Here is a 24,016-nt window from a genome sequence, read left to right on the forward strand (position 1 = left end):
GATCTTAGAATAAATCTTAAAATGTCATGCTTTGCTAAGGATGAAAAAGTCTTATTAGAATTATAAAATTAAATGAGTATGTCACTCTTTCCACCTACTAATTCAATGACTGATGCTTTCTTAACTTTTTTTTTTTTTAACGTTTATTTATTTTTGAGACAGAGAGAGGCAGAGCATGAACGGGGGAGGGTCAGAGAGAGGGAGACACAGAATCCGAAACAGGCTCCAGGCTCTGAGCTGTCAGCACAGAGCCCGATGCGGGGCTCGAACTCACAGACCGCGAGATCATGACCTGAGCCGAAGTCGGCCACTTAACCGACTGAGCCACCCAGGCGCCCCTCTTAACTTTTTTTTTAAAGAAAGTGTTAAATAGGGTGCCTGGGTGGCTCAGTCAGCTGGGTGGCCGACTACAGCTCAGGTCATGATCTCGTGGTCTGTGAGTTCAAGCCTCGCGTCGGGCTCTGTCCTGAGCGCTCAGAGTCTGGAGCCTGCTTCGGATTCTGTGTCTCCCTCTCTCTCTGCGCCTTCCCTGCTTGCTCTCAGTCTCTCTGTCTCTCTCTCTCAAAAATAATAAACAATAAAAAAAATTAAAACAAAAAGCATTAAACATATCAGGATGTTTAATTAAATTAAAAGTTTTGTGAGGGCTTGACTCATGTCTAATATTTATTTTCTATAGAGCATGATATTTAATCTACAGTTTAAGCACATAGCAGAAGTGCAAGACTTTTGCATAGTTATTTTGTCCTGACTTAGACAACTACCCAAGTATCTCCTTTTTGTCGTGAAGCAAAGATCAAGTTTAGGACATACATTGTGTAGCATCTTAATAGCAGTGTCAACACAGAAAAACAATCCGTATTATTTCAATCCATAATAATTATTAAATTGTGCTTATTCACTTATTTATTATCTGTCTCTGCCAATGGAATGTAAACTTTAGGAGGAGACTACGGATGACACATAGTGTGACACATAGCAACAAATACTTCTGCAATTAATACATGAATATATTCCTATGTGGCTGTATAATACATACACACAGAGGTACTTCCACAGAAGAATCATGTGAGTTTTATTTATTTGTTAAAAGAATAAAATCACATATAAAATCTTTCTTCCTGATCAGGTCGTATTGGGAAGAGGTAAAACAGCAGCATAGTAATCAATGTTTTAACAAGGATTTATTTTTTTATTTTAATAAAGTGTTTACTAAGGTGAACTTTTGCATATCCACGTCTGTGGTTTTATGTCATCTTTGTGCCCACAACCCTTGGCAGTTAAGATCTTATCTAGATTCTATAAAATGTAGTTTACAGTACAATACATTATTGTTGTTCTTTTTTTAATATTAAAAAATTTTTTTAAATGTTTATCATTTTTAAGAGAGAGCACAAGCGGGGGAGGAGCTGAGACGGAGGAGACATAGAATCTGAAGCAGGCTGCAGGCTCTGAGCCGTCAGCATAGAGCCCAACGCGGGCTCTAACCCATGAACCCTGAGATCATGACCTGAGCTGAGGTCAGAGGCTTAACCGACTCAGCAACCCAGGCACCCCTATTGTTGTGCTTAAATGTTCTTATTTTCTTTCATTTTGTAGAAGAACAATGAAAATAGTTGAAGCATAGGCAAACATGATGGATCACCCAAAAAGTAATCAATGAGAACCTGGATTTCAAGCAACAGCTAATATTAGTAAATTAAACATAATGGAAACTTAATAGAACCAAATTTGTTTCCTCCTAGATTTTCAAATACTTATGCTGGTACCTAACAGGAAAAAAGGCATCCAATGTACAACTTTGTGAACAGAAAAAAAAACTTCCAAATATATGGGAAAAAGCAATAAATACTCATTTACTTTGAAAGCTACGGAGGGAGGGACTACACAGATACTCTGAGTAGGCAAAGCTGACAAGGATATTTCTCCAGCTGGTGGGAGTGTACAGTTTAATGAGAGAAACCAAACATTTCAATAAAATACGTTGTGATGAGAGGATTTAGCCTGTCACAGGAGGTCAGGAAATCCCTGTTGGGGAGATGATGCCTGATCTAACTCTTAAGAAAGTTTGAAGAATATAAAAAGCGCACAATATGAAGTTTACATTGTAAGATTATGAGCTATCTGTACAGTGACATTTCCCACTATAAATTTATTCAAGATTTCACATTAACAGTTAAAAGGGAGAACTCCTAAACAATTTTCTAAGTAATTCCCATATTCAGAAATAAATGTTTGAAAATTATATTTTCCATGGTAACATACTGAATCAGAAAAGCATGGCCTGATCAAATAATACTACCTTAACACACCCACCTTTTCTCAATGAATCTTAAAGGATCCTTTATGAATAGATCTCTATAAATGGTTGTTATTTTTCCAAAACAGTGAATTATAACACATTGAAAATTGCTTTCATTTTATAAAATGGGACAATGATGTCGTTCAGATATGAAGGAAATCATTTCAAATATCAAAGTTCACATATTTCTTAGCTTATTTGTTCTTTTGAGGTCAGGTGAATTGAAACATTTAAGAAAATGAGTGGAATTCTCTTAGATTTGCAGATGAGTATTTGAAATTGCTTTAGATAAGAGGGCCAGAGTGAAATGGAGCAAAGAGACAAAAAGAGACAATGATATAATGGATGTGATTAGGTGACATAGTTGAAGAGAGAAAGGGGATCCAGACAGGGAATTAAAGAAAATGAGCATAGACATATAGAAACATCCTACAGAAGACACAGAAAAAGTGAAAAGATTTGACAACAATTTACACAAAGGACTAAAGAGAATAAAGATATGGAATTACATGTTCTGGGGGAAAAAAGGCGGGTAATTGATTTTTACGAAAATAGAAGAATCAACAGGGAGTGCAATAGGGTGGTCCCAGAAGGTGAAAAATCACAGGAAATGATGGGACAACACTGCAGATATGCTTGTAAGTTTGGCCATCAGTGTTACAGGTAACCTCCTGTATGTGTTAAATATCAAATTCAAAGTTCAGTACCTTTGCTTTATCTCTCATTGATCCTTTGCCCAGGATAGACATTTTAGCACCTGTTTCTTCCTGTAGTCTCTTCAAGGAGTTTCCTCTTGGTCCAAGCAATTTCCCCACAAAATTGAACTAGGAAATAAAATCAATAGAATTCTGTTTTAAAGTAGAAAAAAGTAATAATTTTCACCAAAAATAAATGATGGGCTGTGGGCTTTTCAAACTTTACCATGCAGAAGAGAGTTATGCCATTCACACACACAGAGACACATACATACACAAAACTATTTCAGATCTTCTCATCTACGATCCATTTTAAGAAGGATGCCTCTTCCTAAAAGACTGCCAAAATCAATAATATATTGAACCATGTCATATACTTACATAATCGAATAAATAAATCACTTACAAAAAAGAAATTAGGGAGGAGCACAATGGTTACAAAATTACTAAAAGCTTTTTCTCTCCAAACAGATTATTGAAAACTACACATACACAGAAAAGTTTAAAACACTACTGATAGTGCATACATACAAAACAGTTTCTCTAAACAGGAAATTCTAGAGGGTCTATTCAGTATGTTATTCTTCCTAAAACATAGTTAAAACTAGTGAAATAAAAGCAGTTATTGGAGTATATTGTCAGTTACTAACATACTCCACACCAAATCACTTGAATAATCTTTCACCTATTAGTTTAAGAAATAGAAAGGGCTTTGGGGTGCCTGGGTGGCTCAGTCGCTTAAGTGTCCGACTTCAGCTCAGGTCATGATCTCAAAGTCTGATTCGATAGTTCAAGTGCGCATCGGGCTCTGTGCTCACAGCTCAGAGCATGGAGCCTGCTTCCGATTCTGTGTCTCCCTCTCTCTCTCTGCCCCTCCCCACTCACGCTCTGTCTCTGTCTCTCTCTCTCTCTTTCCCTCTCTCTCTCAAAAATAAAGAAATAAATTATTTTAATAAAATAAAAAATAAAAAGGGGTTAGAATGCACCAAAAACCGTAGAATGCACCAAAAGCTGTGTTGGGTAAATGAAAAACAAAGATAAATAAAATTAAGTAACTTCTTTCTAAACGAGAGTTTTTCTCTATATATTTTAAAATCCATAATCCTGTAGTAAAAAATACACCCTACTGAGTGGTGAAAGACTAAATGCTTTTCCCCTAAGTCTAGGATAAATTCAAGGATGTCTGCTTTCACCACATTTATTTAATATTGTACTGAAGTGTGGATTGTTGTACCTATAGGGAAGTAGATAAATAGAACAGTACAAAATTCAGAAAGACTACACTTACAAGGTAAATTGATGTTCAGAAAAAGTGCCGAAGTAATAATATTTGAAAAGCAAATCTTTTTAGCAAATGGAGCTAGAACATTTGGATAATCATATGCAAACAAAACAAAACACCAAAAGAAAACAAACACACAAAAAAACTTTTCTGTCCCACCTCGCTTTTAGGCAAACTTTATTTTGAGATCTATCGTAGATCTAAACATGAAATCTAAAATTATAAAAATTCTAGTTAGAAAGCATAGAAGAATGCCTTTGCAAAGTTAAACTGGGAAAAGTTACTTAATATGAAGCAAACAGCACTCACTAAAGCTTTTGCTGATCCCAAAACCACTAAGAAACTGAATAGACAAGCCACAGATTGGGAGACTATATTCCCCGTGTATACATCTGAAAAATGATTAGTATCCAAATGTAACACTGTATGTTAACTGACTGGAATTAAAATACAAACTTTAAAAAAAACTAGTATCTATGGGGTGCCTACATAGCTCAGTCAATTAGCGTCTGTCTGACTCTTGACTTTGGCTCAGGTCAAGATCTCACGGTTCATGAAACTGAGCCCTGCATCAGGCTCCGTGCTGAGAGCCTGGGATTCAATCTGTCTCCCTCTCTGCCCCTTCCCTGCTCTCGCTCTCTCTCTCTCTCAAAAATAAATAAATAAACTTTAAAAAAAGATTAGTATCTAGAATCTATAAAAAATTCCATCAAGTCAATAATTAAACACACATATATCAGAATTACTAAAACAAACAAGCAAACAAAGACCAAATATTGATGAGGATAAGGATGTGGAAGTACTGGAGCAATTACTGTTGGCAGTTTAAAACGATACAACTACCTTGGGAAGACTGGCTATTATGTATAAAGTTATACATGGAGTTCTGCTATGACCTAGCAATTCTACTTAGGTATTTAACCAAGGGAAATAGAAGCACATGTTCACAAAACAACTTGTACAAGAGTGTCCATAATATTTTACTCACAGTCACCATTAAACTATAAATAAACCAATGCCTATCCAAGGAGAAAAGATCAACAAGTTTATACATAAATAGAAAGGGATAATTCACTGATTAATACAATGGCATGGATATATCTCACAATTATGTTGAGTGAAAGAAGCCAGATACAAAAAAAGTATATCACATTAGATTCTATTAATACAAAGTTCTAGAGGCCAAAATAATACATGGTGGTAGAATTCCTAAGAGTGGTTGCCTATGGAAAATAGAAGGCCAGGATTGGACTGACGGGAAAGTGATTTGAAGGAAACATCTGGGGTGATGGAAGTGTTCTATATTGTGTTGAAAGTATAGGTACATTTTTGTCAAAACTTATCAAGTTGTACACTGAAACCTGTGCATTTCACAGTACGTAAATAGTACTTCAATTAAAAATGGAGGCAAAATTAGAAGGTTGAAAACATAGAAATATTTAAGAACAGTATCATAACTAATACTAATTGCAGGCACTTCTACATAGGAATTTCACTAGACTTTTAGGAAACACATCATTCCAATCTATGCAGATGTTGGAGGAGTCGTCGAGGTATGACTGCCAATTGACCCACAACCTGGACTTTGGCAAGCAGAGGCTCTTTATCCCCTCCCTTATCCTTGGAATTTATGTTCCACCCACTGTTCCCACAATAGGAGCCACTTTAAGGACACAGCCTTTAGACCATCTGGACTGTAAACATGACTGAACCATATTAAGGCGTCTGTATAAACTCTTAAGACTGTGGTGGGCAGGTGCTAAGATCTACTCATTTTGCAGTCACCCAAGACAAGTCTCATATAGAAGTTCCTTGCTTATTAAACCTTTCACCTACCAATCTGGAGTGGCCTACCTCTTCCTTCAGTCTGTTCTTGCCCTGCGTGTATGGGAGTCAGTTTTGAAAATCACTGGGAAATTCCTATGGTTGTGAGCTAATAGCAGACTATCCAGAGGAAGAAATGGGGAAATATCCCTCAACTCAGTTAGCAGTCTAGTATAACCTTGATATAAAAGCATATCAGAAAAGAGAATTTATAGAGCAAATCCACTCATGAAATAAAAACCACTTAACAAAATACCAGCCTGCTGTATATACAAAAAACACATGATGATTGAATTGTGTTTGTCACAGATACACAGGTAGTTTAAGATTTATAACCCCTAAGTTATAACCCTTAATTTATAACAATGGAGAAAAAATGGTTAATGTTTTATTTGGATGTGAAAAAAGGCTAACATTTTATTTAAACAGAAAAATAATTTTATGAAATTCAGTTCCAATATTTGTAAAACTCATATCATCTGAAAAATGAAGGAAACTTCCTTCATTTTAGTAGAAGCTTTCTACTAAAAACCCATAAGAACAGTGTATTTATGAGTAAAATAATATTAAAAACAAGGTAAAGATCCACATTCTTGTTTTCTTCAACAATGAAGATTCAAGCCACTGAATAAATGTCATAAACATCAGAAAGTAAGAAACAAAATATATATAATTATATATAATATATTATATATATATATGTGTATATATATATATAAAGAGAGAGAGAGAGAACTTAAAGTAATTTCAGAAAAATCATCAGAATAAGTAAAAGAGCTTAGCAAGGTGTTTCATACAAAATCAATATAAAAAATCAATTGTATTTTTGTGCACAAGCAACATATAATTAGTATTTTTTTTTAAAAAGAGAGATATCATTTACAGTATCAGTAAAAAATAAATAAGATTTCCTAAGAAAAACTGAATTCTGTATAATCAAAACATTTACAGAAAATATATAAAATACATTAATAAAGCTGTCAAATGGATATACATAGACTGAGAGGCAGATCATGTTCATGGACATGAAGTCTCAATTTCTAGTATTTTCAATTACATCTTTAGCTCAACACAGTTCTAATTACAATCATAATAGGATTTGGATCAACTTACCAATTGGTTGTAAAATTTGTATGAAAACATCAAAGTCCAAGAATAGTCAAAGCATTCAGAAGCAGAAGAACAAGTTGAGGACTATGCCTATCACATACAAAGATTCATTATCAAGCTGTATTAATTATGACAATGTGATATGTATAGTCCTGGAACACAGATAGAAAATGGAGCAGTGGAATCCAGAATCCAGAAACAAACTCCTCCTTATGTTAAAATGATGTATGATTCCAGGGGCAGTACAGATCACTAAAGCAGAATAATGGCTCCCTAAAGATGCCCATGGCCTAATACCCAGGATCTGTAAATATGTTACTCTGCAAAAGAGACTCTGCAACTCTGACTAAATTAGGAATCTTGCGATGAAGAGATTATCCTAGATTACCCAGGTGTGCTCAATGTCCTTATACATTAAAGAAAAATGCAACAGAATCACAGGTTGGAGTCATTCAGTTGCTGGCTTTGAAGACAGGAGGAAGCCATGAGGCACAGAATAAGGATACCTTCTAGAAGCTAGAGGAATCGAGGAACAGATTTTCCCATAAAACCCCCAGAAGGAATGCAGCCTTACTGACATCTTAATTTTAGTGCATGAGAACCATTTCAGACTTCTGATCTTTATAACTGTAAAATAAGAAATCTGTTGTGTTTCGAGCCACTTAAGTTTGTGTTAACTATTACAGAAACAACAGAAAACTAATATGTTAGGGAAAGAAGGAACTATCTAATACAGAGCATAATTGGCTACCCATAGTAAGAATAATGAAATTGTTTCCTACACCATAAAAAAAAAGATAAATAGAGATGGATTATAGATTTAGGAATGAAAGGCAAAATTTTAGAATTTCTAACAGAAAAATAAAGGAAAACAATGCCTAAGAGTTCTAAGACAAGACATAAAACATGCTAACAGTAAAAGTTTGATTAAAATTAAGAATATCTATTTATTAAAATAAACCACAAAGAAGACGAAAACATAAGTCACAAATTTGAAAACTATTTACATTATGTTACCAATAAAACATTAGTTTACAAAAACAAGTATAAAACTGTAAGGAAAAGACAAACAGCTTAATAAATAAATAAAAGATAAATAAAAGATAAAATCATTTTTATCTTAATAAATAAAAGATAAAATCATGAATATGTCATTGAGGAAAGAACAGCAAAACAAAAATGCATGAAAATTTCAACCTCATTAGAATTTAAATAAAAGTGAAATTAAGATGACAATAAGATGTCATTTTATACACCCAATGATGGTAGAAGTCAGAAACCAAACACTGGTCAGAATGTGGAGACACAAAGATTCATATACCCTGCTTACAGGAATATAAATAGATTCAACTATTTTGCCATTGTCTTGTAAATCTGCAAATGTATTTAACCCATGTCTCAGCAATTCCGTTCTCAGGTATATTCTGCAGGTAAGTCTTGGTGCATGTAGAAGAACATTAAAAGTCTCAAAGCTTGTAAGAGCAAAAATAATTGGGAAAAGCCATCAATTCAAGAATGGTATGCTGTCAACTTGACCCCATATCAACACTTGTTTATGTCTGAGATGTGTTTCCCAGATCTTCTACATATGTTTTCCTTTTGTTTTGGGATTTTGTCAATAACAGGAAGTTGCATGAGATGAGGAAGATGAACATGAATTGGCATCCATTATTCTTGGCAAATCATGGTGCTCAGACATGGCTGTTTTACTGACGTCTACATGGCCCCCACTCTGTGCATATAAAAGCTCCACAGACTGTCCACAAGCTTCCAGTTCTAGGTTCTGTCAGGCTTCAGACTCAGATCTTCACTGCCCATGGGTGACAGCTCTCTTAAGGTCCTGTCCCTTACCTCTTTCAACAACATGCTAGTCCTAAATTATAGCTTATAACAATTATCTAGAGAGTAGATCCTACTTCTCTCCCAGAATCATGATGGTACAAATGATTGAGTAAACTGCGACATATCCATAGTGGGATATTTATACCAGTGAACATAAATTACCCATAACTACAAGAAATCTCACTATTAAATCCTAGAAATAAAATTATGAGTAAAAAATTCAAGTTCTAGACATATTACATTGTTTTTATAAAACCCAATGAGCAATATCAATGTTTTATTTATGAATAAATGCTTAAGTAGTTAATCTAATCCTCAAATAACAGGCATAATAATAAACATAAAATTCAAGGTCTTGGTAACCTCTGGGAATGGACAGTGGAGAATGTGATCAAAGGGAAACACAGTGATGTCAAAATGATAAGTAATATTTTAGACTTTAGTTTAACTTAGGGGCTCATGAGTATCCATTTTATTTTATGCTCTACATGAAAAGCACATATATACTTGAATGCATTAAATACTACATAACTTAAAAAATCAAATAGATCAATTCCAGTTGAGTAAATTTTGACTGAACTTCTCTTTAATACTCTTGTAGAACTTTCTTGTCCCTTCACAGGTAGTAGTAAAACATCAGATAGAAAAATACCAAAGTGAGGCGCCTGGGTAGCTCAGTTGGCTGAGTATCTATCTGACTTTGGCTCAGGTCATGATCTGACAGTTTGTGAGTTCTACGCCTGCTTTGGGCTCACTGTTGCCAGCGCAGAGCCTGCTTGGGATCCTCTGTCCCCCTCTGTCTCCGTCCTTACCCCACTCACGCTCTTTCTCTCAAAAATAAATAAACACATTTAAAAAAAAAAAAAGAAAAGAAAAACCAAAGCACTTAAAGTGATATCTCCACTGGGAATGCTTATGACTGAAAGGAAGAGATTGCATTTCACGCATTCCTGGCTGAGGACAGGTTATTAACAACATATATATATGGGCTATACTCTTGAGAAATTTCTTTTTTTTGCCTTGACTATTGTGACACATTTCCCAACACTTCTTTCTCAATACAGTAGCTTCATTTCTAACCAGTGACCAATCTGAAACCAAATTGTCTAAAGCTGTAAGGGAGACATCCCTTTCAATTCTTTCCCAAACTCTACATTTTGAAATAGAACACATAGATTCAATGGAATGAAGATGTTGTATAATCAGATTTAAACTGATGGAAAGTATCTTTAACATTATTTTAAAGATGCAGAACTTTTAATGTGTTTTTAAAATTTATAAACATAGTCTACCATTTGCTTTTGCAAACAAGTATTTATTTATAATACTTTAAGTTTGCTTATGTGATTTTATCTCTTCCATAATATCTGCAGTTCTTGGAGCCAACAATGAGGAATGGCACGAAAACTTTTTTTCCCAATTATTATTTGGGTAAGTAAAATGCACCAACACCAGTGAGCAGTTAGAGCATAATAATTAAGAGCATGGTTCTGAAGACCAATTACATGGGTTTGTAAATTTGCTAGCTATATACATTTAGCTACATTACTTAACTTCCCCTTAACTTCATTTTTCTTATCTGTAAATGGGAAGAATAAAGATAATAATACATGCACAATAAGTGCCCAGTAAATGCGGGTAGTTCAAAGAAAGCAAAAACACTAATTTGAAAAGATATATTTACTCTTATTGCACCATTATTTACAATAGCCAATATATGGAAGTAATTCAAATGTCCGCTGATAGATAAATGGATAAAGAAAATGTGGTGTATGCGTGTGTATGTGAGTGTATGTATAATGGAATATTATCAGCAAAAAAAAAAAAAAAAAAAAAAGAGAGAGATCTTGCCATTTGCAACAACATGGAAGGACCTAGAGGGTATTATGCTAAGTGAAATAAGTCTCTTTCAGAATTTAAAACAATGACAAATACTGTATGATTTCACTTATACATCTAATCTAAAAAGCAAGCAAAGAAACAAACAGACCCTTACTTTTTTTTTTTTTTTTTTAAGTAGGCTCCACACCTACTTAAACTGGAGCCTAATGCAGGACTTAAACTCATGCCCCTGAGATCAAGACCTGAATTGAGATCAAGAGTCAGATACTTAACCGACTGAGCCACCCTGGTGCCCCAAAATAACAGACACTTAAATACAGAGAACACGCTGGTGGTCACCAGAGGGGAAGTATAGTTGAAATAAGGGGATTAAGAGGTACAAACTATCAGTTATAAAACAGATTAGTCATAGAGATAAAGAGTACAGATTTAGGAATATATTCAATAATATTTTAATAACATTCTGTAGTGACAGATGCTGAATACCCTTATGATGAACACTGAAAAATGTATAGAATTGTTGAATCAATACATTGTAAAACTGAAATTAATATAACATCATATGTTAGTTATACTTCAGTTTTATAAAGTGGATTGTTACTATTACACAATTATTATTTTTTTCAGTAGATTGTAATAGTATGACACCTATACCGAAATTTGACTTCGGTAACCCTTATTCTTTTATTTTTATATTAATATTTTTCTTTTTATATATTTATAATATATAATGATTTTTGATTATTGGCTACTATTACTTGCTACAATTAACATATTTTGAAGGGTCACTCTGTGCTGGGCACTAAGTCCTCTACATGGATGATCTCACAGAAAGTGTGGTGACGAGAAGAAATGTTTACAAACACCTCCTCACATGGCCACCTCTATTGTAAAGGCAGGCACTTCCATCCAAAGAATGGATACCATTTCTGTTTCATATTTTAAAACAAGATGTAATCATGAAGCTGGTACATATTTTGTACACAGTGCTTAGTTTTGGGAAATTTATGTTAAGATAAATTCGGAAAACACACAATACAAAAGTTGTTCTAATTAAGACTTGTTTTTTTGTGGTTGTTATTGTTGCTCTGCTTTCAGCCTATATTCAGTTCCCTTCCAAACAAAGTCAAATGACATAGTCATGACAGGTGAGTTATCAGTTCACTGAAAACAGTTGGTTCTAACCTTTCTTTAAAGCAAATCTCTTTCAACATGGAAAATAACTCAAACACTACACCATAGTGTCTTCAATATTTAGCTATAATTTAGTAACTTGGGAACCTCCAAGATTCCTAAGGCTTAATAGAGTGAACACAGCTGTGTTTTCAGTATGCTAAATATCTTCAAATAATTTGAAAGTATTTTATCCACATGTATTTAAAGAAAATTAAATTTGTGGATGTCAAATTCATTTATGCTTAAGTCACTGAACAGTTGTTTTGTAATAACTTTTATTTTCAAAAAGCCTTTTGAGCATTTTAATCAGATTTTTAATTTTTTTTCCTAAAAGGAAATATTTAAATCATGTCAAGTAAAATTAACCAAGAGAACACATTTCAATGGATTTGTAAAGCTATAAAATATAATTTGTGGCAAAGCAATTGCTTTTCATAAAAATGGGGACATCTTAAGCAAAATATTTCAGGGACATTTTTTAACACAGTAAATCCAGGAACAGTTTAAAATTAAGTGAAAATATGGGGGCTGGCTGGCTCCAAGAATAGAGCATATGACTCTCAATCTCAGGGTCATGAGTTGGAGCCCCATATTGGCTGTGGAGCCTATTTAAACTTAAAATAATAATAATAATAATAATAATAATAATAATAATAATAATAAATAAAAACAAAAGAAAATTAGGTGAAAATAAACTTCAATAATATTGGGTATATGTATTTCAAGGTTTACCAATTCACCCTTTAAGTACAGAGTACTCCAGAATCTCCAGTCTCTCATTTTACTCTTTTTTCTTGATTAGTTCATTTCTTCCTTTTTAAAATATTTCATCAATACTTGTATAAAATAAACCTTTTTCTTTGTTTTTTTTTTTTACCATGTGGCATTTTCCTTTTTTTTTTACTTTTTTTTAATGTTTATTTATTTTTGAGAGAGAGAGAGAGAGAGAGAGAGAGAGAGAGAGAGAGTGCGAGTGGGCAAGGGGCAGACAGAGAGGAGACACAGAATCTGAAGCAGGCTCCAGGCTCCGAGCTGTCAGCACAGAGCCTGATGTGGGTCTTGAACTCACAGACTGTGAGATCATGACCTGAGCCGTAGTAAGATGTTCAACAGACTGAGCCACCAATGTGCCCCACCATGTGGTATTCTTCTAATGAAATGTTTGTAAACTAATTCCGGCAGTTCTGTTTCTTCTCAAATAGAAGAGGCAATACACCTAGCCTTAGTTCTCCTTTTGTGGGCACTAAAATTACATCTGCTTTACAATGAAAGGGCAGGGTTTATCACCAGGGCCACTTGTGAAGAATCTCTGAATTACTAGTCTCTGCTGTTGGCTTCATCTACTTTTTCATATGCCACAACTGATTTGAGCTCCCTTATTTCCTGATCCTCAAATTCCCCTTGTCCTAATATTTCTTTATATTTGAACACCATTTTCATCTCTATCCTATTCCTGAATTGAGTATGAATCCCTTTTTTAATGAGTAGGAATTCATAGAGCTGCTTGCTGTTCTGTATTTGGGAATTCAACGTTAAGTCATCCTTTGGTATTCTACTCTTGTGTTTGTTGCCATTAAAACAAAGTTAAGCAAATTTGGGCAGATTGCACAAAGAGAGACCACAGCTACAGATCAAAAAATATTCTTTCTGTATAAACAGACAGGAAAAGACAATACTTCAGGTACTCATCTCAGCAATCATCAAAGGACACTGGTGAGTAAAGGAACAGAGCTTTCTTCAACAAAAATATCAAGCTATGTCTGTAGAATTAAATAATACCATTTGGAATTAACAGAGAACTCTATAAAGAAAAGCACTTCCAATTTAACAAAATAGACAAGGATGAGTATTCAAGAAAATGGCGGGAGTAGGGGAGAATGTTTTAGAACCATTAGAGATAGTATCAATATCTTATCATAAACTAAATGTTATTCAAAAACATATTCATATAAAATCAAGGATGGAATCAATTCAGTTGCTCACTAAACACATTGGTTTAGCACCTAGAACTTGTGAAATGTATGGAGGATACAAAGTGAACCACATAGATATAAATACTCTTTCAGGAAACTTATACTCCTGTGGGGGAAAAGGGTATAGATAAGCTGTTAAAATTTTTAAAAGAAACTGGTAAATGCCATAAAAGAAGTACATTAAGTGCAACAAAAATTCAAAGGAAGAAGAAATCGTTTCCCTATGGGAAAGCTTAGGAAGTTTTATGTTTTTGTTAAACCTTGAACAAGGAGTCAGAAGCTGGGCATGGAAAAAAGGCAGGGACATAGCAAAACTCTAAAAAGGGAGGTTAGCGAAGACGTAGTGGAGTTGGGGAATTAAAGATGGAGGAGCCTATCAGAAGTTGTTTGGTGTAACGTTGATAGTGATAATGGAGCGTAAAGTAGAATGGCAGTCATAGAAAATATAAGAGGACAGGAAGTGAAATAGGGACCGGGGTGGTACCTGCAACAAGACCTGGCAATTTATTAAATTGGAGGAATATGAAGAAAGGATATTGAATTATTAATCAAAACATTCTAAATCTGGAGTGCTGAAAATATATTGTATCATTAATAAAACTGTGGAAGACAAGAATGAAAGTTTTAGAGGGAAACCTGGGTTATAATCCATTTCCCGTGCCCTCCAATTGGAGAAATCTAGTAGCCATATATGGATAGACATAGAGAGAGAGAGAGTTAAGATAAAAATATAAGTCTAGCAATTTTCTACATAGAAGTGCTACTTAAAAGTCAAGAAATTACTACAGGAAAGGGATAAGGGAAAAGAAAAAAAAAAAAGCCCAGGAGAGAAATCTGAGGAACACTTACATTTACTTACTTATTTATTTATTTATTTTTTAACGTTTATTTATTTTTGAGACAGAGAGAGACAGAGCACGAACGGGGGAGGGTCAGAGAGAGAGAGGGAGACACAGAATCTGAAACAGGCTCCAGGCTCTGAGCAGTCAGCACAGAGCCCGACGCGGGGCTCGAACTCACCGCGAGATCGTGACCTGAGCCGAAGTCAGACGCTTAACCAACTGAGCCACCCAGGCGCCCCTACATTTAGAAAGGAAAATAAGGAAGAGGGGCAAAGGACTAGGGTCTGGAGGAATACAAGAGAATGGGGAAAACAAAAGAATGTTAGATTTGTTTAATAAATCACTCAATCCCCAAATATGAATCAAGTGACAATTATGTTCTGAGTACCGTGCTAAAAGAAGGTTAGGATTACATGGGAATGTAAAACTGGAGTCCTTAGGAAAGTTTCCCTGTGACTTAGCATTTAAGCAGAGAGGGGATGTATAGGAAGCTGAGGCAAGGGCAAAAGATGGGAGTTCTGATGGAGACTTTCCAGGCAAAAGAAATAACATGAAAAAAACCCCAGTATGACGTTTGATAAACTGGTAAAAATTCACTTTGGAGGTGTAAGACATGTGGCTGGAAGGGAGACAAACATAGAGAAAATATTCAGGTACTTATGACCCTGTTGAGAATTCTGGTCTTAGGTAAAAGCAGTATAAAGCCTTTGAAGTTCTGAACTGGTGACTGGTGGGGAGTAGGGGTAGAACAAGAGAACCTGATTAACTTACTTTATTATTTAAAAAAATTTTTTTTAGTCTTTATTTTTGAGAGAGAGAGAGAGAGAGCACTAGCAGGAGAGGGACAGAGAGAGAGGGAGACACAGAACTGGAAGCAGGCTTCAGGCTCCGAGCCGTCAGCACAGAGCCCTATGCAGGGCTTGAACTAACAGGCCATGAGATCATGAGCCGGGAGATCATGACCTGAGCTAAAGTGGGACACTTAACTGACTGAGCTACCCAGGCGCCCTCCTCCCCTCCCCCCCACCCCATTAACTTCCTTTAAAGGCATCTTGCTGCCTGAAGTGTGAGGAATAGAAGGAGTAAGCAAAAGAGGTGGAGATATCAGGAAGCAATAATTTTAGCAGAGGCTACAGATGGAGGTAGCCTAGGGTTTGAGAAAAAACAAACTGATCATTGAATCTGGCAATTAGGAAGAATTCTTATTCTGTGCTAAAATACCAATCATTACATTATATTTAAACTCAGAATTTAGATAACATTTCAAAATATAACAGTAAATGTCAACACATATATGAACTAAAAGAGTTTAAATAAAAAGGCCTACCAAAAACATAAGCAGCAATTACTCATGCTTTCCCCATGAGATCATAAAATCCCACTTGGGATTGCTCACTTCAGAGGGAAATATTTGAATTTGAAGAAAGCATACAGAGTTGGAGAAGAAGAATCCATTTATACCAAGTATAAAAATGTGGATCCTTTAAAAATGTGGTGATTCAGTATATCTTGGGCTTAATCAATATTTGTCTCTGAAGTTTCCAAAAAGCATAGTCAAGGTTAAAAATCACACTGTCTTTTGCCATTGTACAGAACAGTCCATGTTTTACAGAAACAGCAAAAAACTTGGCAAGATGCTGATAAAAAATGATTGGACATGAATTTTAATAATGTAAATAATTTACCAGTTTTAAATTTTAATAATTTTAATAATGTAAATAATTTAATAATTTCAAACACATATACAATTCATGTCCTATTTGTTCTGCTATAAATAATTCTTTCCTATGTTTCAGCACTATGTGTGTAAATCATATTCTCCTTTCGTAGACAACTAAAGAGCCTTTGGTCATGTTTTAAATGTTTTTCATCCTGTGTGGAACATCCTTAAATGTCTTCTGAGCCCATCTATGTCATATTTATACAACTCTAGGGGCACCTTCTCCAAGCTCAAGTTATTTTTATTTGGAAAGATTCATTTAAATCACTATCATTAAGTGAAAAGTGTCATTAAAAAACAACTATAATCTTAATTATAACCACAGCTCAAACCCAAACACTAATTTGTTCAACATATACAATTGTCTGAATAAAATGCTTAAAATACTATATGATGAGATTACCATAAAGTCATTTATAGAGGTTAATGATTAAGTGTTTACTCAGTACAGTGACTTGTAGGCACATAACTCTTTTTTAATCTGCATGTTTGCACTTTAAATACTTAGCAGATATTTCTTTGGCTTTTCAAATAGTCACTATAATAACATCTTAAGTCAGTTATATTCGTATAGTTTGGAATTTTAAAAATCTTTAAATAAATCACAATGGTGCCATCATATAGAATCCTGAATTTCTAAGGTAAATCTTTTGGGGAGCCTGGGTGGCTCAGTTGGTTAAGTGTTCAACTCTTGATTTCGGCTCACCTTTTGTGAGATCAAGCCCTGCGCTGGGCTCTGTGCTGACAGCACAGAGCCTGCTTGGGATTCCCTCTCTCTCCCTCTCTTTCTGTCCCTCCCCTGCTTGCACTCATGTGCTTTCTCTCTCTCAAAAAATAAAATACAATGAAATGAAATGAAATGAAATGAAATGAAATGAAATGAAATGAAATGAAATGAAATGAAATGAAACAAAATAAAATAAACTTTAAAAAAATAACTAAACTAAATCTTTTATTTAAATGTCACATATGTCCCTTGTAAACTGTGTTTACATGTCCAAATTAGAGATATTTGTCCTTTACAGGACTTGTTCTTCTCTACACAATGTCATGAAATCAATATATGAGCTTGTGCTTGATAACGACATAATCATTCAAGAAGTGTTTATTGAGTATTTACTATGTAACCGGCACTGTTCTAGACACTAGGAACATAGAAGCACATGAAACAGTGTTTTTTGACCCTAGCGAGCTTCATTCTAAATACAGATTTAGAGGTGCCTGGCTGGCTCAGTTGGTAGAGGGTATGACTCATGATCTCAGGTTTGTAAGTTCAAGCACCATGTTGGGTGTAGAGATTACTTAAAAATAAAATCTTTCAAACAAACAAACAAACAAACAAACAAACATTTATTTACAACTTAAATCAAGTAACTGCTTTTCTGTTTCCTAAATGCTACCTACTTTTTCCAAGGTTCAGGCTGTGTAAAAATCAACTATTGTATTGTTTAGGATTTTATTGCATACAATATGGACAATTCCAACCATTCTAAAAGGATATCTTAATTCCTTAAGGTTAAATATCAATTCAGTAGTAGAGTAAGAAGAAAGTTGATTTGATTAGCTCATTTAAATATCATCAAGTTGATCAACATTGGTTAAAAGATTGGGTATTGTGAGCAGACTACTCAGGATGCTTTTCACCTGACTACAAGTAGTATTCCTACCTGCTTTTCTGAAATCCTCAACTGAAACTGATATGGATCTGTTAGAAGAGAAAACAGGAAATCCAGATTGCAAGTCCTTCTTTATACCCATTTAGTGATACTAGAAAATATAAAAGGTACTATATATTTGAAAGGAAACTTCATATACCAGAAAAAGAAACACAATATATTAAACTCAATGATTCTTCTGCTTCGACTTGATTCTTTTAGGACAATGGACTCTGTCAAAACTAAAGATTATCTTCAGAGTTCTGCTGATAAATATAAAATTGCCATAGCTGCCCAGTCCTCATTATCTGACATGACTCTTTCACAAAGTGTCAGCTATCGATTTGAATATTTTGAACATATTTATTAAGGTATAATTCACTTACTATAAAATTCATCCATTAAGAGTGTACAATTCATTCTTTTAGTATATTCACAGTATATTTTTTGGTATATTCATATTTAGCATAGTCACAGTATATTCACAGCGTTATGCAACCATTGTCAATACCAAATCTTAGAATGTTGGTGTTCTCTTTGAAAGAAACCCCATATCCATTAGACTTACTCCCTATCACATCCCTAAACCTAGGCAACCACAAATCTACCTTCTCAAATCTCCACAAATCTGTGTCTACAGATTTGCCTGCTCTGCACATCTCATATAATGTAAAATACAAGTTTCACATAATACATGGCATTTAGTGACTTTTTTCACTTAAAAAAGTTCACTTTTTGGTTCTTTCTTTTTATTGTTGGTTCTTTTTATTGTTGAAATATTCCATTGTATTATCATGTTAATTGTGCATTTTCCATAGTTTTCCATCGCTATACTCTTTCATGTTGAGGACATTCCTTTATAATCCTAGCTTGGTGGGTAGTGAGAGAGGGTTGGATTCTGTCAAACGTTTTTTCTGCATCTGTTGAGATGATCATATGGTTTTACACTTTATTAATTACAATAATGTATTACATTAATTGATCTATAGGTATTAAACCAACTTGCATTCTTAGGATTAGTCCCACTTTTTCAGAGCATACAATCCTTTCCACATATTGCTGGATTGGTGTGCAGTGTTTTACTGAGGATTTTCTGCACCTACATTCATACCAAATATTGACCTGTAGCTTCCTTTCTCTTTAGCTACCTTTGTCTAAAATAGACAGAATAATGGCTTTATAAAATACTTGGGAAGTATTCCCTCCTTTTCTAATCTTTAGGAGAGCTTAGGAAAATTGAAATTAATTTTTTTGAATGCTTAGTAGAATTTACCAGTGAAGAATCTGAACCTAGGGTATGCTTTGCGAAGTTTTTAATTACTATTTTTAATCTGTATTTGTCAAAGTTTTATTCAGATTTTCTATTTCTCCTTGAGTCCTTGATAATTTGCATCCATCAATTTATCCGTTTCACTATTTGACTTGTTAGCATACAGTTGTTTATAATATTCCTTCATGATCTTTTTTACTATTTTACAGTTGGTAGTGATGTCCTCACTTCCTTTCCTAATTTTAATAGCTTTGACTGCTTCTTTTTTTTTTTTGTCTTGGTCAGTCTAGCTAAATATCAACTTTGCCAATCTTTGTAAAGAAACAATTTTTGATTTTGGTGATTTTCTCTATTATTCTCCATTTCCTTTATTTCTGCTCTAATCTTTATGATTTCCTGCCTTTTGCTTGTTCTGGTTTTAGGTTTTTTGTTTTGTTTTGTTTTGTTTTGTTTTTCTTGGTTAAGGTGGAAGGTTATTTTATTGATTTTGATCTTTCTTCCTTTTTAAAAAAAATTTTTTTTAACGTTTATTTATTTTTGGGACAGAGAGAGACAGAGCATGAATGGGGGAGGGGCAGAGAGAGAGGGAGACACAGAATCGGAAGCAGGCTCCAGGCTCTGAGCCATCAGCCCAGAGCCCGACGCGGGGCTCGAACTCACGGACCGCGAGATCGTGACCTGAGCCGAAGTCAGATGCTTAACCGGCTGAGCCACCCAGGCGCCCCTATCTTTCTTCCTTTTTAATATAGGCATTTATTGTGATAGCAAAAGGGGTCTTCTTGGCTGTGTCTTTCCCTGTTTTTCTCAAACTTCTGGTTGCTGTGCCTTTTTGTTATTATCATACAGCTCTAAGTTTCCTCTTTTTTTAAAAAAAAATTTTTTGATGTTTATTTATTTTTGAGACAGAGAGAGACAGAGCATGAACAGGGGAGGGGCAGAGAGAGAGGGAGACACAGAATCTGAAACGGGCTCCAGGCTCTGAGCTGTCAGCACAGAGCCCTACGCGGGGCTCAAACTCACGGACCGTAAAATCATGACCTGAGCCAAATTTGGACGCTTAACCGACTGAGACACCCAGGCGCCCCTCTAAGTTTCCTCTTAATTGCTCTCCACCAAGGTCTCCACTATTCATCAACACTCTTAGCCATGTACTTCTCCACTCTGTCCCAAATAATATCTGTCCTCACCGGAGAGGGGCAGATCGCTTTGTACTTAAGGCCTGCTTCCTTCTGTAGAACTTCAGCACTACTGTCCCAAATCAGGTATAGGAGCTGGTAACCTCCACTTTATGATTGTCGATTAGAATCAACTTCGAGGGCCAAAAAGGTATGAACATGGGCTAGGCTGCATGCACCCTGTTAAAAGCAATCAGAGCAGACACAGAGCAGACCTGAAAGCATCACCCAAACCACACACAGACCCACCAGCATAAGGCTGAATCTTCACTGGCACAAAGGGCTTAAACACAAACTGTGTCCAAATGCTAATTCAATAAAAAGCTAGTTTTCATTTAAGCAATGCATGGACTTATGATTCATAGAAACTGTGATATAATAACTGTGTGTTTTTTTAAGCTACTATGTTTGTGGCCATTTGTAACACAGCAATAGAAAACTACTCCATCCCATGTACACTCATTTGCTTTATCCCAAATTACACATTCAATAATCTGAGAATAACAATTTTAATAGAACCCTACCCGTATGATTACTGTAAACACTTTAAAGTATCATACCCTCTCCCCCTTATCCTCACATTTTGGAATGTTTCAGTTCAGTTACCCTCTTATACTGCAACCCACTGCTTATGCAGGCATTCAATAAGGTCTAATTTGTGTCACCTCTGAAGACTGATAAAAATGGACCAATGTGTATGCTGCTTGTGTGTGTCTCTGACTCAAGAGTCGTATTTTCTGCCAGCCTCGATGAAATTGTGGCAAGCTAACATGTTAGTTTGGAAATGTGGCAAAACCCAGACCCCTCACAGTTCTTGACAATACTCTATGTATACGTATGTATCATTTTCATTCCTACTATCGATTATTGGTCCCTAATATTTATTGATCTGTATCATTAGAGTCTTTTTTGTTTGTTTGTTTTGAGAAAGAGAGAGAGAGCGAGAGAGAGCGCGTGAGCATGTCTGGGCGGAGGGAGACAGAGAGAGAATACCAAGCAGGCTCTACTCACAGTGCAGAGCCCTACACAGGGCTTCATCCCACAACTGAGATCATGATCTGAGCTGAAATCAAGAGCCCAATGCTTAACGGACTGAACCACCCAGGCATCCCCCACCAGAGGTGGGTTTTTTTTTTTGACAATTTTTCTCAAGAAATTTCCTTTAGGGATTATTGACTCTCTTGATTGCTTCTTTCATTTTATTATGTTCCTTTCTGGTCCTAAATTTATTTTTTTATCTCCTACTTTATTTATATTAACTTTATTTTTCTATCTTCTTGAGATGAATATAAAACTAAATAATTTTCAGTTGCTTTGTTTTTCAATATATATATTCATAGCTAAGTATGTCTGGCTGTAGTTGTATCACATATTTTTGGTCATTATGTGGTCAAATATGCTATTTTGAGATTTGTAAATATGTACAACCTTCTAGCTATAAGATGGCAAAGTCTGATGACCTCATGTAAAATACAGTGACTGTGGATGATAACAATGAATTGTGTAATTGAAATTTGCTGAGAAAGTAGAACTTAAATGTTCTCACACCAAAAAAAGATAAAATACATGAGGTGATGGATGTGTTTATTGACTAGATGGGGGGATCCAATGACATATATATATATATATATATATATATATATATATATATATACACACACACATACACACACACACACACACACACACACACACACACATAATGATGATACTTAGCTTTAGTTCTAACAGCAGCTTTAGAAATAAAGCTAGGGCTCCTGGGTAGCACAGTCAGTTAAGCGTCCGACTCTTGAACTCTTAATTTCGGCTCAGGTCATGATCTCAAAGTTTGTGAGTTCGAGCCTCACTGTCAGTGCAGAGCCTGCTTGGGTTTCTCTCTCTCTCAAAATAAATAAATAAACTTAAATACACACACATATATACACACTTCTATATACAGAAATAAAGATATATATATATATATACACACACATAATCTTTTCCTTCTTCTAAAGCTGCAATTAGAAATAAAGTTAAGTATTGTCATTATGTCCTCCAGGATTCTAAACACTTTGTCATAATTTCATTTCTAGCTACACCCTAGAAGATTTTCTCAGATAACCTAGGTAATTGTTTATGTTCAGCTATATCAATTTTGCTTTTTAACATCAAATTCAACATGAATTTGATTTTTAGAGTCACTCTTCCACACTTATTTTAAATTGCTGTTTCGATTACATATTTTATTTAATATTTTAAAATGAGCTTATGTGTGTGTGTCTGTGTGTGTGTAAAGGAGAAAATGGAGAGGAGAGAGAGATTGAGAGAAAAGTGAGAATCAGACTTGGATTTTATAAATATGAACATTTTTATGCTGTAATATATAAATATTTATACATCTTTACATTTTATGCTGATTTTAATGGCTTAAGATTCATATACCATATGGGAATATATATCTAGATCCCAACTTTTTTGGCACAGGATTGGGGTTTCAATTTCATGTAGGTGATTTTTCCTCTACCATAACTCCTATAAGGATAAAAATCTTTCTTAATTAATTAAAATTAATTACCTTAATTTTGATTAAGGTAATCTATTACCTTTTTGTAGGCAATAGAGGCCCTGCTTTCAGTATCCAGACCCAAAAGACTATGTATGTGGTCCAATATCCATGCAACACCATGTCAGCAGCCTGACAGTAATTAATCAAATCTCTCTTTCAGTCCCTGTCTTTTCAGAACCTAACCATGACAAAACTTTGCAAGACAGGCTTCCTACGGAGAAGCCGCTATTTCAATATCAGAGTTAGTGCACAGCTACTGAATGGCATTTTACTGGAAGGAGCTGCAGTCAAGGACTCAGGCCCACCAGGCCAGTCATGCTTCTATACACACTTGAATTCCTAGTCCTAGGTACCTCTATGAAGAACTCCTTATCTGGGGTCTTGAATGAGGCAATTTTCCCAGTTCTGATTTAGTAATTTCCACTCCTAGCCTTTCCCCGCCTCCATGTCCTCAAAATGTCAGGAGTCTTTTGTTGGGACTCCTTGGTAGAGAGACAACTCCCCCCATCTATGCTACATCCATTTAGCCTTCACCCAGTGTCATTCTGTGGAGAAAAATGGCTGGTACCATTTTGGGCACCTTGATTGCATTGTCACAGTAAGTGAATAAAAACATAAATGTTACCTTTGGTTTGACTCACTGCCCTAACTAACCACCTTGACATATGGCATCTCACCACATAGTAGGTGCTCTATTAATTAATGGATGGAAAGAATATAATGATGAATTAATAAGTGATGATCTAATAAGAGAAATGTCATA

General features: G+C 35.0%; 1 protein-coding gene across 2 annotated transcripts in view; it reads right to left on the minus strand.

The window, feature by feature from the left end:
• Positions 1-24,016, minus strand: part of KHDRBS2 (KH RNA binding domain containing, signal transduction associated 2) — a 590,557-nt gene that overhangs the window by 351,676 nt on the left and 214,865 nt on the right. For both annotated transcript variants that reach the window (XM_042985303.1, XM_042985304.1), the window contains exon 3: positions 3,010-3,126. In XM_042985303.1, coding sequence (XP_042841237.1) covers positions 3,010-3,126 — 117 coding nt within the window. The remainder of the gene's footprint in view (positions 1-3,009; positions 3,127-24,016) is intronic.

Source organism: Panthera tigris, chromosome B2, assembly GCF_018350195.1.
Source record: "Panthera tigris isolate Pti1 chromosome B2, P.tigris_Pti1_mat1.1, whole genome shotgun sequence".
NCBI classification, from domain to species: Eukaryota; Metazoa; Chordata; class Mammalia; order Carnivora; family Felidae; genus Panthera; species Panthera tigris.